At 42.7% G+C, this 26,443-nt stretch overlaps 3 protein-coding genes across 5 annotated transcripts in view; 2 read left to right on the top strand and 1 right to left on the bottom strand.

Annotated features, from left to right (window-relative positions):
* Positions 1 to 24,186, top strand: part of LOC127559488 (very-long-chain enoyl-CoA reductase-like) — an 81,114-nt gene extending 56,928 nt beyond the window's left edge. The window contains exons 8-13 of one of the 2 annotated variants that reach the window (XM_051993311.1): positions 17,140 to 17,212; positions 17,337 to 17,380; positions 20,467 to 20,524; positions 21,729 to 21,817; positions 22,285 to 22,330; positions 22,463 to 24,186. In XM_051993311.1, coding sequence (XP_051849271.1) covers positions 17,140 to 17,212; positions 17,337 to 17,380; positions 20,467 to 20,524; positions 21,729 to 21,817; positions 22,285 to 22,330; positions 22,463 to 22,590 — 438 coding nt within the window. In that variant the 3' untranslated portion in view covers positions 22,591 to 24,186. The remainder of the gene's footprint in view (positions 1 to 17,139; positions 17,213 to 17,336; positions 17,381 to 20,466; positions 20,525 to 21,728; positions 21,818 to 22,284; positions 22,331 to 22,462) is intronic. The other variant, XM_051993313.1, reaches the window with a different exon arrangement.
* ABCD3 (ATP binding cassette subfamily D member 3) overlaps positions 1 to 26,443 on the top strand; it is a 609,690-nt gene that overhangs the window by 41,213 nt on the left and 542,034 nt on the right. The gene's annotated exons all lie outside the window — the stretch shown is intronic.
* LOC127559486 (retinal-specific phospholipid-transporting ATPase ABCA4-like) overlaps positions 22,527 to 26,443 on the bottom strand; it is a 43,936-nt gene continuing 40,019 nt past the window's right edge. The window contains exons 23-24 of one of the 2 annotated variants that reach the window (XM_051993306.1): positions 25,296 to 25,382; positions 22,527 to 22,625 (exon numbers count right to left, since the gene is read on the bottom strand). In XM_051993306.1, the coding sequence (XP_051849266.1) occupies positions 22,617 to 22,625; positions 25,296 to 25,382 (96 nt within the window). In that variant the 3' untranslated portion in view covers positions 22,527 to 22,616. Of the gene's footprint in view, positions 22,626 to 23,233; positions 23,312 to 25,295; positions 25,383 to 26,443 lie in introns of those variants that run through there. The other variant, XM_051993305.1, reaches the window with a different exon arrangement.

Here is a 26,443-nt window from a genome sequence, read left to right as displayed (position 1 = left end):
GATTCAGGCTGCTCCTGGCAGTCTAAGCTGATTTGCTCTATTATCTATTAGGAATATATTCAGTCTGATAATGACACTGGTAGTGCTGAGGGTTATTCCAGAGGGAAATTAAGATGATCTAATAGATGACTTCAGCAGTTGCATATGCATGCATGTAAGCAATTCCTAAATTGGGAGGAGGAGGAGAAGAAAGAGGAGAAGGAAGAGGAGGAGGAGGAGTAGAAAGAAAAAGAGAAGAAGTAGGAGTAGAAGTAGAAAGAAGAGGAGTAGAAATAAAAAGAGGAGAAGAGAGAGGAAAAAAATTAGAAAGGAGAAATAGAAAAAGGAGTTGTAGAAAGAGAAAGGAGAACAAGAAGTAGAAAGAGGAGAAGAAGGAAAAGTAGAGAGGAGGAGGATTAGAAAGAGAAGTAGAAGTAGAAAGAGGAAAAGGAGGAGAAGAAAGAAGAAAAAGGAGGGAGAGCAGAAAGAAGAAAAAAGAAGAGGAGTTGAAAGAGAAGGAAAAGGAAGAAATGAATAAAGAGGAGGAGGGAACAGTAAAAAAGAGGAGAAAAAGAAGAGGAAAAAGAGGAGTAGAAAGATGGGGAGAAGTTGTAGAAAGGAGGAGGAGAAAGAGAAAGAAGAAGTAGAAAGAGGAAAAGGAGAAGGAAGAGGAGGAGAAAGAGGAGGGAGAGAAGTAGAAAAAGGAGGAAAAGTAGAAAGAGGAAAAAGAAATAGAAAGAGGTGAAAGAGAAGCTGGAAAAGAAGTAGGAAGAAAGGAAGGAAGAAAAAGGAGAAGGAAGAAGAGAAGAAGAAGAAAAAAATTAGAAAAAGAAGGAGGAAGAGAAGAGATGACGATGATGACAGTAACATTCCAGATTTCCAAATCCCCTCTAAAATTAGGAATAACTATTCTCTTGAGATGATACCCACTCCACTGGAGACTGTAGAGAGAGGCTTTTCTTCTGGACCATTTTGCCCAGGGTGCTCAGAAGGTAAGAGTCTTCCTTTGGCTGGTCAGTTTTCACAGGCCCTTCCAGCCTCACCTGAGTCAGTTATGCTATGGATTATGTTTGTGAAGGAGACCAAGATAATTGAAACTGCAGGATCAGCTGGAAAGGTATCTAGGTGTCCTTGACACGGGCTTTGGTTCTGCTGTTCGTTCCTCTGAAACATAGCACTTCTGTGGGGTTGGGCAGGCTGGGGGAAGCTGGTGGAAATCCAATCTAATTGGAATTTATCTGCAGGACATTTCAGATCAGCAGTTATGCCGGGTTCATTCCAAGAAGGACCAGCCTCAAATCTGAATCAGTAAAGAATGGAAAATCCCAAATATAGATTATCTCCCACATTCCCCTCCATCAGACTAGTTTCCTTGTCATAGAAGGTTAGTCTGGCCTGGCCTGTTCTTGATGAAGCCATGCTGGCTCTTTGTGATCTCTGCTTCCTTGTCTCAATGTTCTCTCACTGGGGCTCTGATGACTGAAGCCTCCTGGGGCCTGAGCCCTATCCCTTTTGCATCAGCATTTTCAGAATCTCTTTGCAGTCACTTGATGTTGTTTTTTTTTCACATTATCTGGCCAGGGCCGTCTTGCTGGACTGGCAGCTAACTCTGCCATGCTCTGGGCTTTCTAATGTCATGGAGAGGAGGGAGACAGCAGCCTGGAGTCTCTGGTCTCCCACAGGGTTCATGCATTTGAATGCAAACCTTCTGCAGAGGCAAAGTAATACTTACAAGGATGGGTCTTTTGGTTACTACTGCAACAAAAAAGTGCAAAACCTCTGCTTAGTGGTTTCCTCTCAAGTCTTCTTTCACTTAGAGGAAAAAGCATCTGGTGTCAAGACTGAGACGTCAAGGGTGGGGCCCAAGGAAAGGAAAAGCACTCTTAGGGAGTAGTTATAGTTCATGCTTAATAAATATTTGTCGATTGGCTCTGCTTTGCATTTCCTAATCCCTCCCTGAGTGCAACCTTGTATCTGGGTTTCAAACCTCAGGCATTTGGTGAAGGCTGCCCTAATTGGTGGGAGAGAATGATAACTAAGTGAGAGGCAGAATTTCAAAAGTTTTGAAGCTAAGAAACATTCTTCTTCAGAGAGAGAGAGAGAGACACAGATTGAGACATAGAGATAGATAGAGAGACAAGGAGAGAGAGAGAGAGAGAGAGAGAGAGATGGAAAAAGACAGAAAGAAACAGAGACAGAAAGATGGAGAAACAAGGAGAGAGATAGACAAGAGTGAGACAGAGGAGATACAGAGAGGGAGATAAGAGAAAGACTTACCCCTTTGACTGGGTGTTAGCTTGTGGTCCTAGTTTTGACAATACTGCTTTAGCAACTGCTACTGGGGCAGCCATCCCATTCCCTAAGGTTATAATTTACATCCCTCGACTTGTGTTTAATCATACTCAGAGTTTTAGCCTTATTCTTGCCCCACTGCTTGTGTAGGAACAGTGAGGATGGAACCTGTTTCCAACTCCCCAACGTAGGAAAGTTTTGGTCACTACTAGAGAGCCCATTAAACTCTATTCTCTGACAGTTCTCAAGCTGGGGACCATCTATACAATCATAGAAGTAGAGCTGAAATAGGTCTTCAGGGGTCATTGAGTCCAGTTCTCTCATCTTACAGAGGATGAAACTAACTCAGAAAAACAATAGATGAAGTGTGGATTTGAACCCAGAACCTCTGACTCCAAATCCAAGGCTCTTTCTGCCTTACCATGCTGTATTCTAGAGGACCCAAAGTCTTGGCGGTTGGACATGATGTTCATTGCTACAGGATGGGGGAATGGATTGAAGTTGAGTGTGAACAAAACAAAAAAAAGGGTCTTTGCCGGGTTTTCCTGAGGTGTTTCTCATTGGGGATATCACAGGAGACCGGGTCTCTTTTACCTCATTCTGATCATCTGGTAAAATAAGCCTTTGGTCTCATAGTTCAGGCAGAGACACATCTGGCTGGAAATGCTCAGGCTGCTGCTCCTCCTGCCCCCACAGAGATAAAGGAAGCGTTTGGGAAGTACTCGCTATGCACTGGGCACTGGGCTAAGTGCCGGCCTGCGGCCGGATAGCCCCGGCTCTCGAGAAACTTACATTCTAATGGGAGAACATCGCACACTGGGGGACCGAGCAAGCAGATGCACTCACACGGGGAGCAGAGTAAACCGGGGAGGGGCAGAGAGGGCGGGGCCTAGCTGGCCAATCACAGCCGAGGCACTCGGGATGAAGGCAGTTTACTACTGATTAAAAGTGATCATCATAGATCAAGAAAGCCACCAAGGAATAGACAGGAGTTCCAAGTTACAGATACTGTCCCTTTCTCATTTCCCTTTCGTTCATTTGTGTCTTTTTTTCTCCGTTGGTTCAAGGGACTTAAAATAGTTCCTTCCTCCCTCTCTCCTTTCCTTCCTTCCTTCCTCCCTCCCTCCCTTCCTCCTTTCCTTCCTTCCTTCCTCCCTCTTCTCCTTCCTCCTTTCCTTCCTTCCTTCCTCCCTCTTCTCCTTCCTTCCTTCCTACCTTCCTTCCTTCCTTCCTACCTTCCTACCTTCCTCCTTCCTACCTTCCTTCCTTCCTTCCTACCTTCCTACCTTCCTTCCTTCCTACCTTCCTTCCTTCCTTCCTACCTTCCTACCTTCCTTCCTTCCTACCTTCCTACCTTCCTACCTTCCTACCTTCCTTCCTTCCTACCTTCCTACCTCCTTCCTTCCTTCCTACCTTCCTTCCTTCCTTCCTACATTCCTATCTTCCTACTTTCCTTCCTTCCTACCTTCCTACCTTCCTTCCTTCCTACCTTCCTACCTCCTTCCTTCCTACCTTCCTTCCTTCCTATCTTCCTACCTTCCTTCCTTCCTTCCTTCCTTCCTTCCTTCCTTCCTTCCTTCCTACCTTCCTTCCTTCCTACCTACCTTCCTTCCTTCCTTCCTTCCTTCCTACCTTCCTTCCTTCCTACCTTCCTTCCTTCCTTCCTTCCTTCCTACCTTCCTACCTTCCTTCCTTCCTTCCTACCTTCCTACCTTCCTTCCTTCCTTCCTACCTTCCTACCTTCCTTCCTTCCTACCTTCCTATCTTCCTACTTTCCTTCCTTCCTACCTTCCTACCTTCCTTCCTTCCTTCCTACCTTTCTACCTTCCTACCTTCCTTCCTTCCTACCTTCCTACCTTCCTACCTTCCTACCTTCCTTCCTTCCTTCCTACCTTTCTACCTTCCTACCTTCCTTCCTTCCTTCCTACCTTCCTTCCTTCCTTCTTTCTTTCCTTCCTTCCTTCCTTTCTTCCTTCCTTCTTTCCTTCCTTCCTTCTTTTCTTCCTTCTTTCCTCCCTTCCTCCTTCCTTCCTTCCTTCCTATCTTCCTACTTTCCTTCCTTCTTTCTTTCCTTCCTTCTTCCTTTCCTTCTTTTCTCCCTCCTTTTCTTTCCTTTTTCTTTCTCCCTCCTGCCCCTTTTTTCATTTTATTTTGCTTCTCTCTCTCTTTTCATCTCATAAATTTCTCCAACTCTCAGTAGATTTAGTGCTAGTAGTTTTTATTTAGGGAAATTGTGTTCCAAGAACCCCCAACTGAAAATCTCCTATTTCTGGGACCTAAATTTCTAGAATGAGCTATGCCTGAACAATGCCAACAGGTATATCTCCTAGTGATCTAGGACTACTTTCCCCATAAATCTACAAATTAGTATTAATAACACATTGTTTTGAAAAAAATGGGGGGGAGGGGACAAGGGTTTCCTTATTGTGCTTTTTACCTACCACCTAACTTCTACACCCAATTGAGTGTGATAAATAGAGTTCCCAAGATATGCTCTTGCTTATTTTAAATCTACCTCATACTAACATCCAAATTCTTGAATATTGACAGCTTATGAACTGAAACAATGAACACTGTATGAGGTTAAGCAAATTAGAAAATATAGTCATGTGACAGACCCATCTTTGTATCTGCTGAAATGGACATAAACTCATGTCATGGGTCATAAAGAAATCATGTGGTGACACTTAGATCCATTTACCATCCAGAATCTTTCTTCTCACTTTCCTTATTGGTTGATGGGAATATTAATCTCTTAAAAAGTCAGTCATATTTGCTGTAGATAAATATGTATTTTCCTTACTTCAGTGATAGCTAGTGGTGTCTGCAAGCGGGTGAGAATGGTAAGGGAAAAGAATGGGGAAATGCTAATTCACAGGATAAATAGAATTTTTGAGAGTAAGATTGGAGAAATTGAAGAAATACAGCTGTTTTTCAGTCTTATCTGATTCTTCATTTGAGCTTTTCTTGCCAAAGATACTAGAGGGGTTGCCATTTTCTTTCCAGTTCATTTTATAGGTGAGGACATTGAAACAAATAAGGATGAATGACTTACCCAGGGGCACACAGGCTACATTATATTACATAAGAGGCTATATTTGAACTCAGGAAGATGAATCTTTTTTGACTCCAGGTATATGTATTATGGTACAACTTAACTGTCTTGTAAGTCTGCATTGATGGTAAATGATGCTCATCAGGAAGGGGAAGATGAGACACTGTAGTGCTTTAGAAATTCAAACTGCCTTAGAAGGGATACTTGGATTTATGCAATCTATTATTATTATTGTGTATTGTACCGTGTCATTTGATTTAATTCAAGAAGGGTTTGTTGCTGCACCCAGCATTGTGCTAGAGTTGCAAGCACTCTAGATGCAAGACCAAAAAAATTAGTTCTCGCCCTCAAAGACCTTATATTTTACTGTAAGTGGGGAATGGAGATATGTGCAGACAGAAGTAAAATTTAGATATATTTGTATATATTCACCCAGAGCATAATAATTATATAATTTATATAACTTTTATGTAATACAATATATTTTTATTCTATAATATATATTTATAAATTTGTATTAGATGTAACATATTATACTAATACATTACAAGATATAAATTGTGTTTTGTGTAAATATCATAGAATACAAATATATTGTATAATTATATATGGTTTATATAATATGACTTATAACTTAATGTAGTTTATACATATTATACATATAATGCATATATAACATATCTCACATTATATTATATACTACATTATGATATAATATACTAAATGTATATATTTCCATGTATTTTTATATATACATAATTATATATAATATTATGCATAATATGTTATATATATTTAGTAAACAAAAAGTATTCCTATGCACTCTGCATTTGGAGACCATTCCTTGGGTAAGATCACAGGCTGTCTCTGGCATGTCCTTGCTCTTTCAAAGAGGTGGCAAATGAAATACGACACTGTTTGACTCCATCTGTGCTCAGGGCTCTGTGCCACGGGGACATTTTGGAAATGAAGAGCCCTCCTTGCTCCAAAGGATCCTGGGCCAGGTTCCCTAGAGCCAATTCCAGCACTAAGGAGAGTGAGTTCTTCCTAGTGCTTAATGGAGTTTGATGGGAAGGGTCTTTGGGACATTTGAACTGTTTTAAGCCCAATTCTCACCGTCAGCTGGGGTCCAAATGACTACGATGATCATCTTAGCCATAATTTAGGACCAGAGCCATCAAGAAAGAACAAATAGTGAGGAAACTGGAACATCCATTCATCTAGCTCCTAAAAGTCATGTTGGTTAAAAACTGAAGAAGTTTGTCTTTTATTAACTCAAGGGCCATGTGGTATTGTTAAAGAACAACGAATGAGAAGTGAGAGGGTCTGCATTTGAATTCCAGCTCTGACAGTGGTTCTGGGATCACAGGCAAGTTATTTCATCAGTCCAGGCCTCAGTGGTCTCATCTGTAAAATGAGGGAGTTGTTTTATTAATTAGTATTGATCAGTTTCCACACCTGTAAAACGTAAATGTAAATAAAATGTAAAAAACCTACTTCCTGGGATTGTTGAGGATCAAGTGAGATAAAAATTGTAAAGCATTCAGCACATACATAAATGCTATATAACTATCAGCTATTGTCACTAAGTGCCTATTATGTGCCAGGCACTGTGCTGGGTCCTGGGGATACAAGTGTGTTGAATAAAATAATTCCTAATCCAAGGGCCTTAGATTCTAGTGGAAAGAGGGATAGGTTTGACCTCAGTACTTGTGTTCCAGTCCTGATTCTGGTGTGACTACTTATATGACCTTGGACAAATCAATTAACATCACCAAGCCTCAGTTTGCCCATCTGTAAATTGTGGAGATTGTACCAGTCCATCTCTAACGCAGTTTTAAATCTATGATCTATGGGGAGACAACATGATATAATGAAGAGTTCTAGAGGATTCAAATCTATTTTTATGCCATTTAACTCAGTTTCTCCTATGTAGAATAGGATGATTAGATGGAGACCTTTTTTATCTCCTGCTCTATGATCCATAGATAATGTAAGACTTTGTAAACTATAACATGATGGGCAAATATAATCTATTCTCATTATCACCATCAGATGAATCTTTCTTTTTTTTTTTATTTCTCCCTTCCTTCCTTCCTATTTCATACCTTTTTCTCTCTCTCTTTGTCTCTGTCTGTCTCTTTGTCTCTGGGTCTGTGTCTCTCTGTCTCTGTCTTTCTCTGTCTCACTGTCTTCTCTCTGTCTCTGGGTCTGTGTCTCTCTGTCTCTGTCTCTGTCTCTCTCATTTGAAAGTACTCAGCATGTCCCCCAGGGCTTTTCTCTTGTTTTGGCTAAACATCTCCCAGTTCCTTCAGCTGTTCCTCATGTGGCCTTCACCATCCTGGACACTCTTCACCAAGGTTCTTCCTTTCAAGTCGTGCCCATTCAAGCGAGACAAGATGGTGAAGACTTGAGATGGCAGCTCTTTCCAGAGGCCCGTCCTTCTCTGCACTGGGGCTGCCAAACTGCCTCGGGTTTCCTCAGCCCATTAACTACTTGGGCTCATTTCCTGAAGGGCTCTCTCACTGCCAGCACCACGTGAATGTTTTCTTCCTGTCCCGGCAAGTTTGTTTTTTTTGGGAAATTCTTGCAAGGGCAACAGATACCGAAAACAAAACAGAACAAAACAAAACCCCGAGTCATTGTTTGCTTAGGAAATGCCATCACTACCTCAAATTGCATTTTGGAAAGGAAAGCAATCCATTAAAAAATTCCCGGTTGCCATCAACTGCCGTTCCTTGGTCTGGGCTGTTACCTGGGTTTCAGGAGGTCTGTAAGACATTTATGATAGAGGAAAGGGAAGGTCTTAAAAAACCAGCCGTATGTTTTTATGCCAAACTGACTGCCCCCTACAAGAGTCCTTTCTGAGAGTTTTCTGCTTTTGGAAAACGCTTTAGTTTCTCCCTTTCAGCCTGGAATGGATAAAGTTCTACTGTTTTCTACTTCCCCATCTCTCTGTCAATCCTGAAATCTTGAAAATCTTGAAATACCAAATAAGTATGGAGGGGAAAAGGTTCCAAGGGGCCTTCAGTGAACTCAAGTCATCAAACCTACAGATTGGAGCTAAGAGCAGTAATAATAAGGAGCAATCTAGCACCCAGGATGTGATAGGTAAGGTGTAAAAATTATTTCATAATACACTTTTTTTTCCCACAAATATCATCTCATTGAATCCTCACAACAATCCTGGGAAATAGGAGCTGTTTCTCACTCTCCCAGTGAGGCAGTTGGGGTTAAGTGAGTTGCCCAGGGTGTCTAAGGGCAGAATTGAACTCCTCCTGACTTCAGGACTGGTGCTCTAACCACTGCACCACCTAGCTGCCGCAGTAGTGGCTATTTTTAATCTTTGTTTTTACAGATGAATGTACTGAGGGAGAGATCACGTAACCAGGAAGTATCTGAGGTCATAGTTGGACTCCAGGCTCAGCACTCTATCACTGTATCACCTACTTGCTAATGTAGTCGATACAACAGGCTTTGGAACCAAGAAGAACTAGCTTCAAATCCATAAATCCTAGCTATATGATCTTGAGCAAGTAATTTCATTTCTCTGTGCCTCAGTTTCTCATCTTTAAAATAAGGGGAGTTGGGTTTGGATGAGCGATCTCTCTAAAATAAACAGCATTATTTACAAATTTCAGAATTTGCAAAGTGCTTTATGTTTCATCTCAGTTAATCCTGTTACAACAGAATTTATAACCAAAAGGGTAAATCAAGTCAGAATTCTCCAAGAAAAGTTATGTTTTATTTTATTTGCTGAGGCAATTAAGGTTAAGTGACTTGCCCAAGGTCACACAGCCAGACTGTGTTAAGTCTCTGAGACCATATTTGAACTCAGGTCCTCCTGACTTCCGAGCTGGTGCTCTATCCAGCTGCTCCAAAGTTTAGTTTTATTAATGGGAAAACTACCTGTCAATAAAGCAGATCTCTTACCCCCTCTAATAGCCAAAAGACACTAATTGGTGGTGCAATACACTTTGATAAGTATAGAACAAAGAAAAGAACAAAAATCACATCATTGGTAATGAGACTGGTAACATCATGGATGTAGGAAATGATGATTGGTCACATTAAAGAAGGAAGGCTCAGGTACAGGAGGGATCAAGTCCACCCCCTCTGTTTCTAAGGAATGTCTGTGAATTTATGGGGTCCAGCTGCACCTTAAGGCTATAGTCCCTAGAGTGGGAGGCAGCTGGCCAAGATAAGGCGGCCTGAATTCTACAGGATGGTGGCTTCAGACAGCAATCAGGTCACCTTGGACTGGTTCTCAGATACCATTCAGAGACTGAAGCAACAGACAGCAAACCTCTTTTGGCAGCCCTAGTTTACAGGTGGGGCTGAGGTAATCATGGCCATGTGCAGAGTTTCGCTTTAATTAGCAGGATTTATGGGAGAGGTGTAACCTATCCCTCCAGCCACACTGAGGGAGACTGAATGATTGAACTTATAAGCTGCTTTGCTTAGAGACAAAGAAAAGAATTTGTCTTATTACATGCAATGCAGAATCAGGTCACAGAGTATGATCATTTACAAAGTGGAAAAATATAAAATACCAAATGGAATAATAGAGTTGAATATACAATACTAAAACAACATCTATTTCTTTCAGTTCAATACTCCAGCTGAATCTCTGAACTAAATCCAGAGCTAAATGGCCACGGACTGAGAAGTTATGGGACAAAATCAATGACTTGTGAATAGGATCAGTAAGAAAATGATAGAGATTCAATTTTAGTCTTCTCAATCCTCATAATGACTTGATAAAGTAGATGCTGCTTAATTCCCATTTTACAGATGAAGATTATCGAGGAAGTGAAGTTGTGACTTCTTGGGATCACAAAGATAGTTATTTTCTGAGTCAGGTTTTTCTGATTCTTAGTCCAGAATTTACTCTACAACCCCTAAGGTTCCTTGCAACTTGAAATTTAGGATTCTGTGATCCTGTATGATTGCAAAGTTGTGTGAACTTAGAACAATTACACACATGGAAGGGGTGCCTCGGGACCGGAGACAGGTATACCTCAAGGTGGGGGCTACCCAGGGGTTCCCCTTCTCTTAGAGGATAAGATTCCATGACTTGGGGCTTGAGAAGCATGGGTGACAGGGGAAAGAGAGGGGAGGAGGGGGAACTAGAAGGGAGGGAAAGAAATGGGAGAAAGGGCAGAGGGGAAGAGAGAAGAAACCTCATTGGAGAGGGAGAATGGTATCAACTGATAATAGGCTATCTAGGGTTCATTATGTATTTTCTACTTTTTGTGTGGGATGAGAGGCTGTCTTGTATAATGCATTGTTACTTGCTTGCAGTAGTGCTTGCAGCAGAGCTAGAAATCTTTCAAAACATGTATGTGGAGACCTGCACACAAGTCATATTTGACTTAAATTCTGAAATTCCCCACAGAAAACTTTGGATGGCGTAGAGTATGTACTTACTAAATATTTGTTGCCTTCCTTTATCTTTGTGTGTCCTCCAGGCCTGAGTACTGTATTTTACACATAGTAGGCAGGCACTTAATGTGGAGTGTTCTAGTATATTAATTTATCAACACACTTACTTAACCACTTCCCTTCATTTGTTGATTCAACTACAAGTTGAAAAGAGAAAGAAAGGAAAAATTAGTGAAGAGAGGAAAGGGAAAGCACTATGAACAACAACTATGGGAAGGGCTGGAGGGAGCAGGTAAATTATGTCCATTATGACACACAATTTATCTCTCCCACTAGATTCATCCTCATTTTCTATCTGCCCCCATGTGCTGGAGACTGTTGGTTTTAGGAATGCTTTCTAAACTCCTGCTGGGCAACGAGTGATTTACTTTGCAATTCTCCTTATAAAATTCATTACACATCTTTTTGCATAATGACCTGGAAGTATATAATAAAAATTATTTCTTTAACATCATGTACCTTGACCTAAATAATTCTACTGTTAGGAGTCTACCTGGAAAGCCTTATCAAAGGAATGGCTAAATACATTGAAAACTATACTATAGTACTATATTATAATGACAATATTATGATATTGTCAAATACTATAGACAATTAAGGTCAGAAATTATAAGGTAAGAAAGAGATATAAGAAATAAAGAAGTCTGGAAAGATCTATACAAAAGGAGGCAGAGTACAAAAATCTGAACCAGAAGAATGGGGCATACACTACTGGACATCTCAAGCTGATGTCCTATAGACATTTAAAAATCACGGACAGAACTGAATACATTATCTCTCCTACCTAAACTCTTCCCCTTTCCTAACTTCCCTATTACTATAGAGCTATGATAGAGCTATACTAAAATAGAAATGAATCCCTGTGGGCAGTATATTGCCTAAGAAAAGCACAAATGAACATTTCTTGGATTTTGTACTATATTTTTATTTGTTTTATTAAACATTTTCCAATAACATTTTAATTTGGTTTGGACCCCAGGAGCTTTGCTGGTGGCCAGCAGATCCAAGTGTGACATCTTTGTTGTATAGGATACCACCATATTTCCAGCCACCCAGGCTTCCCATCTAAGGCCATTTGGGACCTTTCACTCTCAGCTCTTCATATCCAATCTGTTGCTAAGCCCTGTTGATTTTTTTTACCTTTGTAACAGCTTTCAGATACATCCCCTGACACTGACACTGCCATCATCCTAGTGAACTACCAGATGACTACACAAAAAGAGGTGTGACGAATTTTAGGAGAATTGCAAAGTAAATCACTCCTTGCCCAGTAGGAATTTAGGAAGCATTTTTAAAATCAACAGTCCCTAGCAAATGGGGGCAGAAAGAAAATGGGGTAGATTTGGTGGAATTACTTTAGCTCCCCAGGGGAAAATTGCGTGTTATAACAGAAATAACTTACCTGCTCTGCCCAGGCCTTCCCTTAGCTCTTGCTCTCATACCTCACACCTGCTGGTCAATGTTTCTACCTCAAGTTACTCCCTACTCTAGTCTGTTCCTTCCCTCATCTGTCAAAATAATCTGAAAACTCAGATCTGACCAGGTCACCCCCTCATTTAATTAACTCCAGTGGCTTACTATCACTAAGAGGATCAAATTTAAAATCTTCTGTCTAGCATTTAAAGCCCTTCATAATTTTCTTTCTCCTCTCCACCTTTCTAGACTTTTAAACCTTCCTATCCTTGTCCAACTTCTCCATTTCATTCCATGATCCAATAACAGGCTTCTATGCTGCTATTTCTTGAACAAGACTATGTCCTGACTCTGGGAATTTTCACTGGCTATCTCCCATGCCTACAATTCTCCTCTTCCTTTTCCTTCTTTCTTCTTCTGCTCCCCCTCTTCTTCCTCCTTCATTTTTCCTCTCTTCCTCTCCCTCATCTTTTCTTCCTCTTCCATTTTTCCTTTTCTTCCTCCTTTTCTTCCTCTTCCAGTTTTCCTTTTCTTCCTCCTCCTTCTTTCCTCCTCTTCCTCATCTCCCCCTCCCTCTTTTCCTCCATTTTCTCTCTCTCTCCTCCTTTTCTTCCTTACTTTCTCTTCCTCCTCTACCTCCTCCCTTCTTCCCTCCTCCTCTACCTCCTCCTTTTCTACTTCTTCCCTCCTCCTCCCTTATGTTTCCTGGCTTCCTTCAGTTCCCGACTAAAATTCCATTTCTATGAAAACCTTGCCTGTTCCCCCTTCAGGTTGTTGCCTTCCCTCCATTGATCGCCTTCAATCGATCCTTCTCTAGCTTGTTCATACACAAATGGTAGCATGTTGCTTCCCCACTGGACTGTGAGCCCCAGGAAATCAAGGACAGTTTTTCTCTTTCTTTCTATCTCCAGCATTTAGCACATAGACAGTAAGTACTTGATAAGTGCTTGCTGATTAATTATAACTATATAAATGGAAAACTGAATGAGAATAAATGGATAGACAAGTCCTGCTGAGGATTTGGAGGAAGATCTGAAAAACTGCTTTAATACTTTATCAAGAGAAATTAATTCACTTCAAATATAAATCACTATGTAAGTAGAGTAGGTTGTATTGACATTCAAAATTAATCTTTTTTTATAAAGCATTTACAAATAATAAATCAAATAGAATCTGTTGCAGAGATGAGGTTGGATGACTTGCATAAAGTATGATGGCCACCCTCCTGATAGGAAACCTTGTAGACCTTCCTCTTCAAAATACGAAAGGTCCAAGTAACCCAATAGACCCACAGACCTATTGGCCTCTGGGTTAGTGTGACAGGCCCTCAGTCTGCCACCTGTCTCAGCTTAAACAATTAAAAATAGAGAGAAAACAAAAGATAGCAGGGGTGGGAGGGAAAGAATCCTTTCTGTGTCTGCTATTCACTGACCATGAGCTGGTTGAAGACTAAAGAATGGCTGGGCTGCTTTTTAAAATATATCTATATCTATATCTATATATATCACTTTTAACTTTCTATGGTCTTAAGAAAATTTTTTTGACATTGATTTTTATTAGTATAACAGATTCAGAATTGAAAGGGATGCTAGAAGCTACCTAATCTAATGTGTAGCTGAACAAGTTGCCTTCTTGCTACTTGGGGAGTAAGACTAGTCACCCAACTGCTCATTCTCAGTTTCCTCACCTATAAAATGAGGGGACTGTTCCAAGGTTGCTTCCTGCTCTAAATCTATGACCTTCCCACTAAGCCTCAGAAGATGGGTAGGATTTCAACTGGTAGAGATGGTGGGAGGGCATTCCAGGCCCACAGAACCGAACTCAGCACTTGCATGAAGAATGGGGAATAGTTTAATTTGACAGTAGTCCAAGGGAGGAGTATGGGACACTTGTATTACACTTTCAGCTCTTAAGTCTAGATGAGGTAGAAAAAGGAGGCAACCCCAAATTGTTCAGGCAGCTAGTTGGCAATAATAAGGTGGATAAATGAAGTGGTAGGCCTAGAGTCAGGGAGACTCCTCTTCATGAAGTCAAATCCAATCTCAGACACTTGTTAGCTGAGTGAAGTCACTTAACTCTGTTTGCCTCAGCTTCCTTATCTGTAAAATGAACTGGAGAAGGAAATGACAAAGTACTTCAGGATCTTTGCCAAGAAAACCCCAAATGGGGTCAGGAAGAGTTGGACATGACTGAAGTGACCAAACAATAACCAGATTATGCAGAATCCTAAAATTCAATGGCAGGGGTTTAACAGATGTTTGCTGGAGTCAGTTGAATTTTAGGATCCTGCCCTCAGTGAGCTTATATTTTTCAAGTAAATAGATAAGTAAATTGAGTATATTCTGAGGAGGGAGAGGGTGATGACAATCGGAGGATTTGGAAGGTTTCCCTGGGGGGAGTTGGCGCCTGAATGGAGGAACCAAGAATTCTGAGAGAAGGTGAGGATGGATTGCATTTCACATGTCTTCTTGGAAGTGGTCACAGGAGATCAAGTTCTGGAACAGTAACTAGACCAGCTGAGCTGGTACCTGAAAGGAAGTCATGAATTACATGGAGAAGGCAATAGCCGGCATCAGATAGAAGGAGCTTCCTAGGGACAGTTCATATTTTATCCTAGAAATCGTAGGGACTTCCTGAAGTTTCTTGAGTAGGGCATCTTGTGTTTTGGGAAGATTATTCTGGCGATTATATGAAAAATGAATTAGAGCAGGGGAGAGACTGAAAGCAATGAGGAGGCCATTGAAATAACCCAGGCAAGAGGTGATAAGCCTTTCATAATAGTCTCAGACACTTGAATGGAGACAAGGAGGATAGATAGAGATTTGTGTGGTGGCAGAATTGGTCAATAAGGCTTGACAGCTGATTGGATATGGGTGGGGGAGAGAGTGAGGGGAGAAGAAGAGTCACAGCTGACTACCAAGCTGAAGCTTTATTGGACAAGCACTCCAGCCTCATTAAACCTTCCCTCTGACTCCAAGTTCCATTTAACTGATAACCATTCACTCACTCACCTCATTGCTGTGGGCTACTGAGCTCCCTCCTGGGCACCTCCATCCATCCCCATGATGTTAAATATTGGGTTAACAAACCCAACAGAATATGTAGGAGTGGAAGCAACAGCTTTGGTTAAAGGAGAAGTCCACTGATATCTCCCAGCCTTCCCACTCCTATTCCAGACCAGGTTGATGAAATAGCTAGTGGGTGGGCTGGCCAAATTCTAGAAGTGATTAACCAATTAAACCCTGGAACAGACTCTTAAAGAGAGCTGTATCTTTTTACTTATGATTTATTCATTCAGTAAATATTGACTGTCATGTATATGCATATATATAGCTAGGCACTGTGGGCATTAATATAATTATAATAAGATCTAGTATTTATAGAGTACTTTAAAGTTTGCAAAGTACTTTACAAATATTATTTCACTTTATTCTCACAACAACCCTTGGAGGTAGGTAATATTATTACATATTATAGATATATAAGATAACATTGATAGATATAGAATAGATAATCTATTGTGTAATATGCATATATCTAATGACAATGGAAGAGACTGACAATGATAACTTTATGTCACTCAAATCCAATTCACTTGAAATCAAGATGTCACACTCTGTCATTGGTCCTTTTTGAAAACAAAGGATGAATGACAACATATACATATATATGCAACACACACATCTATCTATCTGGCAGCTAGCTGGTATACAGGCTAGAGTGCTGAACCTAGAGTCGAAGTTCAAATGTGACCTCAGACACTTTCTAGCTGTATGACCCTGGGCAAACTATTTAATCTCTGCCAAAGTTTCCTCAAAGATAAAATGGTGACAATACTAGCACCTACCTCTCAGGATTATTGTATCAGATAAGGTAATATCTGTAAGGAGCTTGGCATGTGATGTAGTAGGTGCAATCTAAATACTTATTTCCCTCCTTATTTATCCCCATTTTATAGACAAGGAAACTGAGGCAGACAGAGGTCAAATGACTTGCTCAGAGTCACACACACAACTAGTGAGAATCTGAGGCTGGATTTGAACTCTATTCAGTTCAAGTCAACTAGGTTCTTTTGGGGAGCATCATCTAGCTGTTTCATATTAATATGTATTATGTTAGTAACCACAACAATGACACATGGCCCATATTCTCCAGTAGGTTATAATGCGTCTCTGAAATTATTTTACATCAAGACAGATATTTATTGCCATGGCTGGAGAAAAGAGGCAGTGTGCTCTTAGTGGAAAGGAGGCTAACTCTGGTAACTGAAGACCTGAGTTCAACTTCCAACTTTGTTTTGTGGGACTCATCAATCACTTTGCAATCACACTTACACAGTACTTTAGTCACAAAATAGGCTTTCCTTGTAGGATTTCTGTGAAGTTGTAGCACATTATCACTAACTTATAGATGGGGCTTTGAAAGGTTTAGTGATTTGCTCATGATCCACCCCATCCTATGTGTCAGAGGCAAGATTCGGAGTTCTCCTGACTCAGATGGGCTAAGTGCTCTCTTTTGTCCGTGGGGTCTCAGTTTTCTCCTCTGCAGAAAGAGGAGTCTGAACGAAATGGCTCTCAGTGAGTGAGGCTTCCTGTCCACAACGACTGGGAATGGCTTTTCCAGACTCCAGGACTTTAACTGGTTTGGTTAAGGCTCTCACCCATTCAGAGATAGAGGAGGGGAGTTTTTGTGTCCCAGAGGCCAGCTTCCAACCAGCCAGCCTTAACGTTCCTGCCTAAGAATGGCCACACCGATGTTGTCCAATGACCAGCATAAGGGACCTGAACCCTTGGTTTTTGAGATACTCTCAGCCTGATAGTCTGAAGCCACCACTTGAGATGGGTTCCCAGGGAGAAGTTGACTGACCATGACCATCCTCTTTGCATAGAGGAAGGTAGCTGGGCTTTGACACTTGAAGACTAAAATTGAAATAAGAACACTGACTTATTTTCCAGAATTGCTTCTTTTACTGGGGATTTGCTGCTTGGCTTGCTTATTACATCAATCATCCTCTTTACACGCCTCCCTGTAAGTAACAAAATGGCCCTCAGTTCATATCATTTCTGAATTTCCCTTGGGTGACCTTGCAATTAACTCTCCTGTTTCTTCCTTTTTCTTGTTGTTTTGTTTTGTCTGTTCTCTTGGTGTGTAGCCTACGGACAAAAGCAGATCAATTTTTCTCTGATCACCTTTCTGGTAGGTCTTTTATGTTGGACTTTTCTCTGACTCCTAAACTTTCAAATAACTCAAATTTATATAGTACATTAAGGACTTTTATCACAATTATCATATGAGCTACTTAGTACAAGTCTTACCACCCCCATTTTCCAGATAAGGAAGTGGAAGCTTCAAGAGCTTAAAAACCTTTTGTATGATCACAGATCTAGTGATGGCTGAGGTGGAACTAGAATCCAGTTCTTCCCATTCCAAGTCCATTGCTCTATACCACACTGCCTCTCTTCCCATTTGGTAAGGCTATCTTGGGACAAATAATCTTCCTGAGTTAAAATCTATTCTCAGACACTTCCTAGTTGTGTGATCCTGGGCAAGTCACTTAACCCTGTTTGCCTCAGATCCCTCATCTATAAATGAGAAGGAAAAAGCCAGTATCTTAGCCAAGAAAACGCCAAATGAAATGACTGAAAAAGAACAACAAATTTCTGAAAAGGTCAGCTGGCCAATCAAACATTTATTAAGTTACATGCCAGGCATTGTGTTATGTGCTAGGGATGAAAAGAAAAGCAAAAGATAGTTCTTGAATTGAACTTTAGAAATTAAGGTCAGACTGTATAGTGTCAGACTACCTGGATTTAGAATCAGAAGATCTGGATTCAAATCCTGAATTCAAATTTAAATCCTGAGCCTCTGCCTCACTCAACATTCCTGACTTTGGCTTCCTCATAAGTAAAATGAGATTATTGGACCAGATGGCTTTAGAGGTCCCTTCTATGATCCCTACAATTTGGGTTCCAATCTCTAGCTTTTGTTACTTTCTCATTATGTATGCTTTGTGGAAGGAGGTGAGAGAGGGACCATTTAGGGGCCAAGAAATAGACCAACTGAGGTTAGAATTTAGAGCTTGTCAAATAAAAATCATGTAAAATGAAGAGGTTGGACCCTGATGATCTTTAAATCCTGTGATCCTGAAAGTTCTCATCTTAATTGTTTAATTTGATCACTTTGATCATCTTAATAATTGCTGGAAATAGCCAGTGCTAGATCAAATCTATGTAATGTCAATCTCTTGTGAAGGGAAGGACCAAAGGCATAGCTGAAGACTGTAATTTTGTTTCTTATTTTCTCAAAGGAAAGTGTATGGGAAAGAAGGAATTTGAATCCAAAAATAAAATAAAATTGAATTTTTAAAAACATTAACTCAATATTCTAGATCCTTAATGAAGGAAATACAAATTAAATTAATTTTGCAGTTCTACTTCATATCCATCAGATTGGCAAAAATCATTGGATAATAAAAAAGAAAAACATTGAATATTGGAAAGGCTGCCAGAAAAGATGTATTAGGGTTCTATTGTTAGAGCTATGAATTGGTTTAGACATTCTGGAAAGCAATTTAGATTATGCCTAGCAAGTTACCAAACAATGAACACCCTTTAACCCAGCTTTACCACTACTAGGGTTATATCTAAAAAAAAAAAAAAAAAAAATCAAAGCAAGTGGGAAAAGAACCAATATGTACAAAGATATTTATAGAAGTGCTTTTGTGGTAGTCAAACATTTAAAACAGGGAATGTTCTATTGGGAAAAAGACTCAGCAATCTGTAAATGTCATGGAGTATCTTGGAATATTATTGTACCATACTGAATAATAAAATGGATAACTTTCTAGTTGGCCAAAAGTTAGGAGCTGGATGTGAACACTTCCAGTTCCTGACTTCTCTTTACCAGAAAAGGATTTCATGGCTCATAAATGGCTGTCTTTAGTGTTAACCCAAAGAGCTCTCTGGGGAACTGATTGAAAGGTCCATGAGATCTAATGGGTGTTTCCCTCCATTTTTCTATCTGACATCCACAGATACAGCAATCTTTAGAAAATAAAATCTTGCTTTTGGTCATCCACGCTTGTCTTGTAGATTGATGAGATCATAGATTTAGAGTTGGAAGGGACAATAGTATCTAACTTTAACCCTTTCCTTCACAGAGGAAGAAACTGTGGCTCATCGAATGATTTGTATGAGGTCATCCAGGACATAGATGGCCTGGCATTTGAAGCCCAGTCTCTGACTTCAGATTCTGTGCTCCTCCTGCTATACTACCCCTCACATACATGTATTTTATTGTGTTAAGAGTCCCATGGAATGGCTTTCCAGTTTCCCTTTGAGACTCTTTCCTGGGATGCTTTGGAGTGGTGGGCCCTCAAGTACTATTAACTTAATAGTGAAAGATAATATTTGAAGACCAGGCTTAACCTTTTGGGGATATATATCCCTTTTGAGGAACCTATAAAACTCCTCTAGGGTCAGGATAATTTTTTAAATGCAAAAATAAAATATATAGTATAAAAAAACCCAATTATGTTGAATTGCAGTTGTCAAAATGTTTTTTAAAATGGATTCATCGCCTCAGGTTGCAAGATCTGCCCCATGTTCGTTGGGCAACCAGGTAGTGCAGGGAATAGGATACCTGGCCTGGAGTCAGATGAGAGCTGAGTTAAATCTATCCTCATGGACTTACTAACTGTGAGATCCTGAGCAAGAAACTTAAATTCTCTTTCCTTAAGTTTCCTCATTTTCACAATGGGAATGATAATAGCATCTATCTTGTAGGTATTGTTAAGTCTGTGAATCCAGCACTTGAAATCACCCTAAAGAGAGGTCTTCTTAATGATTCTCTAAGAGAAATTAGATGAAGGTCTCCGCTTTTGAAAGGGATAGAAAGGAAAGTTGCCCTTTTGTCTTTCAAAGTGGAGACCAGAGGAACTTTTACTCTATTCTATGAAGCAGTTCTGAACAAGTGTCCAAGTTATCGGGTGAGAGAGGCAGCCTGGTGTTAAGGGTGAGAGCTGACCCCGGAGTCAAGCAGTCCCTAGTATCACCTTGGACATATTCTAACTGTAGGACACTGGACAAGTCACTTCTTGGGCCGCCAGACAATCTCACAGTAAACTGCACATCAGTTTGTATCCTGAACTGCTTTAGTATAGAAGTTGTTCTTTAGTATAGAAGAATGAAATTCTTGGTCCAATAAGAAAAAACCCCAGCACATTATAGGGTTAAAATATAGTAAAATTATGTCACCATCTTTTTTTATGTCTTTTAATGTAGTTATGTGAAGCTGGAAACTTTTCAATCCATGTGGAACTCAATAATCTGAGAGGAAATGGTAAGAGCTGATTTATTTTCTGTTTTTACTATAACCGTTGAGCATTTATGTTATTTAAAAAAGAGGCCCACAACCATAAAGCCAAGTAGACTCTTTTCTTTATGAAATTTAATGACAAACCCCTCAGAAATGGTAAAATCTCGCCTCTAACTCACCCATGTCTGTGCTTGGATGGCCACAAGAGCGAGGGCTGGGGAGGGGTCCCTCCGGTGGCTTCTGGGCTCTGCACATCTCCAGAGACATTGCCATGCTGCATGGCCCTCACTGAAGGTATTTCCCAGCCCTTCATCCGGGGGCAAGCGTACTGAGGGTCCCAAGCCCCAGAGCTGTGCACCCTGGCACTGTGGCCTAGTCTATGCAGCCAGCCTGAGATGTTCGAAGATAGCCAATGAGGGCCCAGTAAGTCAGGGCCAGCGAGCACCCCCAGGCCAGTGCCCCCATCTCCCCTGGCCACTCCGCTCCCCTCAGCCACAGGATCACTGCTGCTGCTCTAAGCTCACAGCAGGCGCTTGATGCTTGCTAACTGACTGGATCTGGGGCCAGGAGCGAAGGACGGTAGGTGAGAGTTTCCCACTAATGCTTTGTACTGCCCAACCCAGCTGTGCCTGAGTGTGCTCTTCCATCGGATGAGGAATTAAATAGCCTTTGGGAGGAAACACGGCAGAGCAGAAAGCAACGGGCTTGGAATCCGGAACACGGAGGTCCTGACTCAGGTTCTCAGTGGCTACGTGTTCCTGGCCAAGTCATTGATTCTCGTGCTACCTTTGCCTTCCTTATAAAGGGGAGTGGGGGCAAAGGGGAAGTGAAGGTTCCTGGCAGCTCTAACTCTGATACAATGATTGAGTCAAATCAACAAGCATTTATTAAGCATCTGCACTGTACCGGGGTAAACGCTGTGACCAAGCTAGCCCCCCAAGCCCTCCCTGTGAGTCCCCCTTCCCTGGGTCTGGCGACCACGGATGTTTGAGGGTGGTGGGATCGAAGCTTCACAGGAGGCCCTGTGGCCCCTTTTGGAGACCACTTCTGGACGAAAAAGCTCCGGGGAGTTTTCCGTCTTGGGGTGCCAGGGTTGGTAAATTTTCATTGTAAGCATTTATGCCTCAGAAATCAGCAGACAGCCCTGAGCAGGGTTTGGGCTGTTGGTTTTGTTGATGTGATGAAGAAAATATTACTCACGGGCCCGCCGTGGCCATTCTTTGTCTAGGACCAAAGACGCGCCGCATCCCTTATCCCACCAAGAATCCCTTCACGTGGCTATTTTTCTTTGTCTCCTGCCCTAACTACACCTATGAGGTAAGTCAGCCAAGGGGTGGGCTGGGGGCTTAGGGAAGGGAGGGGAGGCCTTGCTGGGTGCGGGGATGCCTCCAAGCAGATTCACTGCCCTTCGAGGCTGCACGACTGAGGGGTTCCTCACATGCTCTCTCATGATTGAGGGGCTCGCTCACATGCTCTCTTCTGCCTCTCATCCTCTTTCTCGGGCCTGATCTCGCCAGGACTAGCCAAAATGTGATACTGAAAGCAGGAGCGTATGGGCCACCAAGTTGTAATAGTTGAGACCCTCCCGTCAGATTCATTCCTTCTCAATATGGGCAGACATTTTATCTATGGCAGATACATACACTTCATAAACAATCAGAGCCACAGAGATCAGCTTGAAAAGCGAACAAGTCCTGGGCTGATATCGGCTGGGAAGCTTGCTAGGAGTGCAGGTCTGGTTTCTGGCCTAGGTGAAGAGGTGTCCTGTGTCTGTTTGGCTACAGGTGGGGGCCTGGATCAGTTTCACCATCATGACTCAGTGTGTCCCAGGTGAGTCTGCTCAGTTCTTCTCCAACAGGGCCCTGCTGTGGCCCTGCACTCCTCCAGGGAGCTGACACAGGATTACATGGATTTTCTTTTCTCTTTTCTTTCTTTCTTTTTTTTTTTTTGTTGCTGCTACAGTGGGATTATTCACGCTGGTTGGATTCATTCAGATGACAATCTGGGCAAAGGACAAACACTGCACTTATGTAAGAGAGTTCAAGGATTACCCCAGTTTCAGGATGCCAATCATTCCTTTCTTGCTCTAGGAAGCAAGCGGTGATGAGTGGGCACTTCAGCGGACCTAGGGGCAGAGAAGCCAACATTTGAGCCCTGGTCTTCTGAGTTTCCTCAAAAAAAAAAAAGAAAAGTGGTGACTCTTCAATGTTTAAAGTTAACCAATTGGCAATAATCCTTTTAAAGACAGCTAAACTGGGGCACGGGGTGGAGTCTCTCAGCACTCCAGAGTAACAGAATATCCTCCTTTCCTGGAGGAAGTCTTGGAGCAGGTTCCTTCTAGGGTCCTTTCTAGCTTCCAGACCCTGTCATTCTATGTTTGTGTGTCTGCATAAACACACACCTTCCTTTACGCACATATCTGTGCACATTGAAAGGTAACACATCCTGATGATGTTTTCATAAGGGTTTTTTCATTTGCGTTTGGAAGTAGCAGTAGATGGTTGTTTTCTTTTTGTTTTTAAGCCCAGGAAAGTTATCAGAGCCTTCATGTCTACGGAAACTCCCACCATTTAGGGCAGGGGATGATTCTGATCATTTCTTACAGAGCTGACTTGTGTTACAAGAGCAGTCTGGGAGAATCCAGGGGATTATAAGTAGGATAGGGCGCCCGAGTCCTGGCGTGCGCGGGACTCAGAGTAACACTCAGTGCCATTCTCTTAGTCTCACCCATGCAGAGATGCACTCAGTGTTATTTATCCAGCCGGTGAAGAAATACCATGACCTCTGCCATTACGGCAGGTCCCACAGGGTCTGAGTGAAAGGAAAACAGAGAGGTAGGAGGTTTAATTGGTAAGCCAGTGCCTAGCTATCTGAGCTGGAAGGTCAGGGCGGCGTGCGGACTTACCTAGGCAGAATATGTTTATGTCATTTACCATGTAGTCAAGTCACAAGTCACCCTAAGAAGAAACCTTTTCATGTCTTGAATTTAGGGATGAGAATATAAAGGCATGGAATCCAGGACGAGGGGGAATGTCACATGGATTAACCAATGCTAAAGCCATATCTGAAAGGACTCTGTTAATGGGGAAAGTGGATAATTTAGCCTAATGGGACTGAGGCACTGATTGGAACAGCTCATGATTCCGGAGGATCCAGGTCACAGACATTCAATTATTAACCCATTTAAAATGTTGCTAGTTGACTTGATCATCTACACAACCCTCGACCTGTTTTCATAAAACAAGTGGTGATAAAACCAAAGGATCTTCATCCTTCTGGATGTTTTCCAGTGTCGTGTTTTCAGCAAGGTTTTCAAATGTCCTTGATGAACCGATACACTGATCTCTCATTCCTGAATGGATAGGTCAGCTCGGCTTAGCTCTCGTGCTCACAACCCAGCGCTAGGAGGGAAAGTCAGCCAATCTCAGGACCTCCTGGGAAGCTGATCTTCTGCCATCTGTTCAGGGGAAAGTTTTGAAGGTTTTCTATATACCTGCGCAAGAAATAATCCCATCCTAGTTTGTGAGATATTTTAAAGGAAAAAATATTTTAGGATCTCAAACTGGAAAATATGATTGCTAATTTATTCTGTGATAGATTTATTTCACTATGAGTGCTGTACAGAAAGATTTTTGCAACTCTTTGTAAAGATGATCTACATAATAAAGTCAAAGCTATGTTTTGAATTTTAAAGTCATTATGGGGAAAAAAAACAAGTAACAGCCATTGGCCTGAAAGTCAGTCAAGTCTCATAACTCTTTGCATAATGTAAAACTTAAACAAGATTTTTTTGCTTCCATTTTTGCATACAAAAAGGCACATCTGGTTTCCAGAAAAGTCTAGATTTTTTTTTTTTTGCTATGTACAAAAAAATCAGACTCATGAAAGAGGAGAAATATTTGTATTACTTACCTCATGACATTGTTGTTAAAAGGGTTAAAAAGCTATGTAAGAGTAAAGAGCTCTATAAATGTGTTACCATCATTTAAGTCAGAGTGCAGTATAAAAACCCATGGCTGGCAAGCTTAGGATTCCAGGGTTTAAGCATGTCTCCGCTTTGGGTAAGATCTGGCAGAGGCATCTCTCTCAAATAACCATTATTTTCTGCAGGCAGACACCATTTCTTTGTTTCTTTTTGTCTTTTATTCCTAACATCTGGTCTGGGATCCTTTAAGGTCAGTGCTTAATAAATGCTTATTGGGGCAGATTTATCAAGAGGAGGGGAAAAAACCAACGATGTTCAAAGTCTCTGAGGGGATATGTTAGCGAACGAAATCAGTTCCCAAGTGCTTATCATATACAGGTGCCGAACGTTAGCGGGCTATCGGCTAACTTGGGACCTCGGTTTCCTCCTCTCTAAGAGGCGGGCTCGCCCCTTGCAGCCCTAAGCCCTCTCAGGGAAGAGCTTGCGGAAGGGCTTAGGTCCGGGGCTCCCTAACCCGCTCTGCGGGGGCTTTCCCCTGTGCACCTCGGGGGGAGGTGCTCTCTCTGGCCTCCCTAGCCTCCCGGAACTTGGGCATTAGCCTCAGTCGGGGCCGTAGCGGCCGCCTGCGGGGCCCCAGCAAGCTGCGAAAGGAGTCCGCGTCTAACCCACACAGACGGTTGCGGCCCGCGCCAAACGGGCGGCTCCCAGCTGGAGCGGAGGCCGGTCCGGCACCGGCGCTGGTTTCAGGCGCGCGCGGGACTCTGGGACTTGACCCGTCCCCGGCTCCGCGAGGAGCCCTGGCAGAGGCCGCCCTGGGCGCCGCCCTGGACTGCTCTACACCCCCTCCTGGGCGGGGGGAGCTGGGGCTACCTTGGCGTCGGCGGCGGCTCCAGCGGCGCGGGGGTGCAAGGGAAGGTGGAACTCCTCCGTCTGCTGTTTAGCAAAGTTGACAAAAACCTGTGGAGGGTGGGACACGGGAGGCAGAAAGAGAGCGAGAGAGCGCATGAATGGGAGCGTTCCGAGGAAGGGGCTCGGGTCTGGGGGCCGAGCTGGGTCAGGGGTCGCCAGGTCACGGGACGGGGAGGGGGGAGGGGAGAGGGGAGGAGGAGACACAGCGCCGGAAGCTCTACGGGCAGTACCCTTCCCCCCTCTCCCCTCCCCCACAGAACGGAGGCGCCTGGAGGCCGGGGGAGCGATACACGAGGGGGGCGCGGGTTTGGGGGCCGCAGACGCTTCCTCTCCCGGACTCAGTTACCTCGTCTGTAAAATGAGGGGGTTGGACTCGGTGACCTGTCGGCTCCCTACGGGCTCCGAGTCCACGATCCCGTGTGGTCGAATAGCTAACTTATCTAGCCCTGACTCGGGCCAAGAAGCGCTTTACAATGGCCGCCTCTTTGATCCCCTTAGCAGCCCCAGGAGGGAGGCGCCATTATCTCATTTTACAGAGAACTGAGGCGGCCCGAGGGTCAGACATTGCCCAGGGTCACAGTCCAAGGCCGAAGAGTTTGGTCCTTCCCAGCTTCAGGGCTCGCCCTTGAGACACTGAACCAGTTACCTCAGAACAACCCCGGCCCAAAGGGCTATGGTTGTCCCTATTTTACAGAAAAGAAAACTGAGGCAAACAGGTTCAGTGGCCTGCCCCCGGTGGTCCTCCTGAAGGTGGCTCGTGCAATGGGCTTGCAAGATCCCCGACATCCCCATCCCACTGACTCTCCTATTCCTATTCCTGAGGTTGGGGGAGGGGGGAGAAGGGGAGGGTGCACACAAATCGCCCGCACTGCTCCTGAGTTCCAGTCCTGCCCTGAGGTTGCCTGGGCCTTTCCTGGTTATCTTTTCCCTCATCTCTACAATTAGGCGGTTAGCCTAGAGGGTCTCTGGGGTCCTTTTCAATCATGGGTCTGTGGTCCTATGAACCCGGAGGAACACAGCTTACCAGACCCAGGACCAGGCAGAATATTCATCTCATTCTGCTGTACATAAGGTGGGGACAAAACAGAATCCCCATCTTTTTTCCACTG

Source organism: Antechinus flavipes, chromosome 4, assembly GCF_016432865.1.
Source record: "Antechinus flavipes isolate AdamAnt ecotype Samford, QLD, Australia chromosome 4, AdamAnt_v2, whole genome shotgun sequence".
In the NCBI taxonomy this organism is placed as follows: domain Eukaryota; kingdom Metazoa; phylum Chordata; class Mammalia; order Dasyuromorphia; family Dasyuridae; genus Antechinus; species Antechinus flavipes.
The sequence above is the reverse complement of the archived record's forward strand: the minus strand, read 5'-3'. Positions and strand labels throughout refer to the sequence as shown.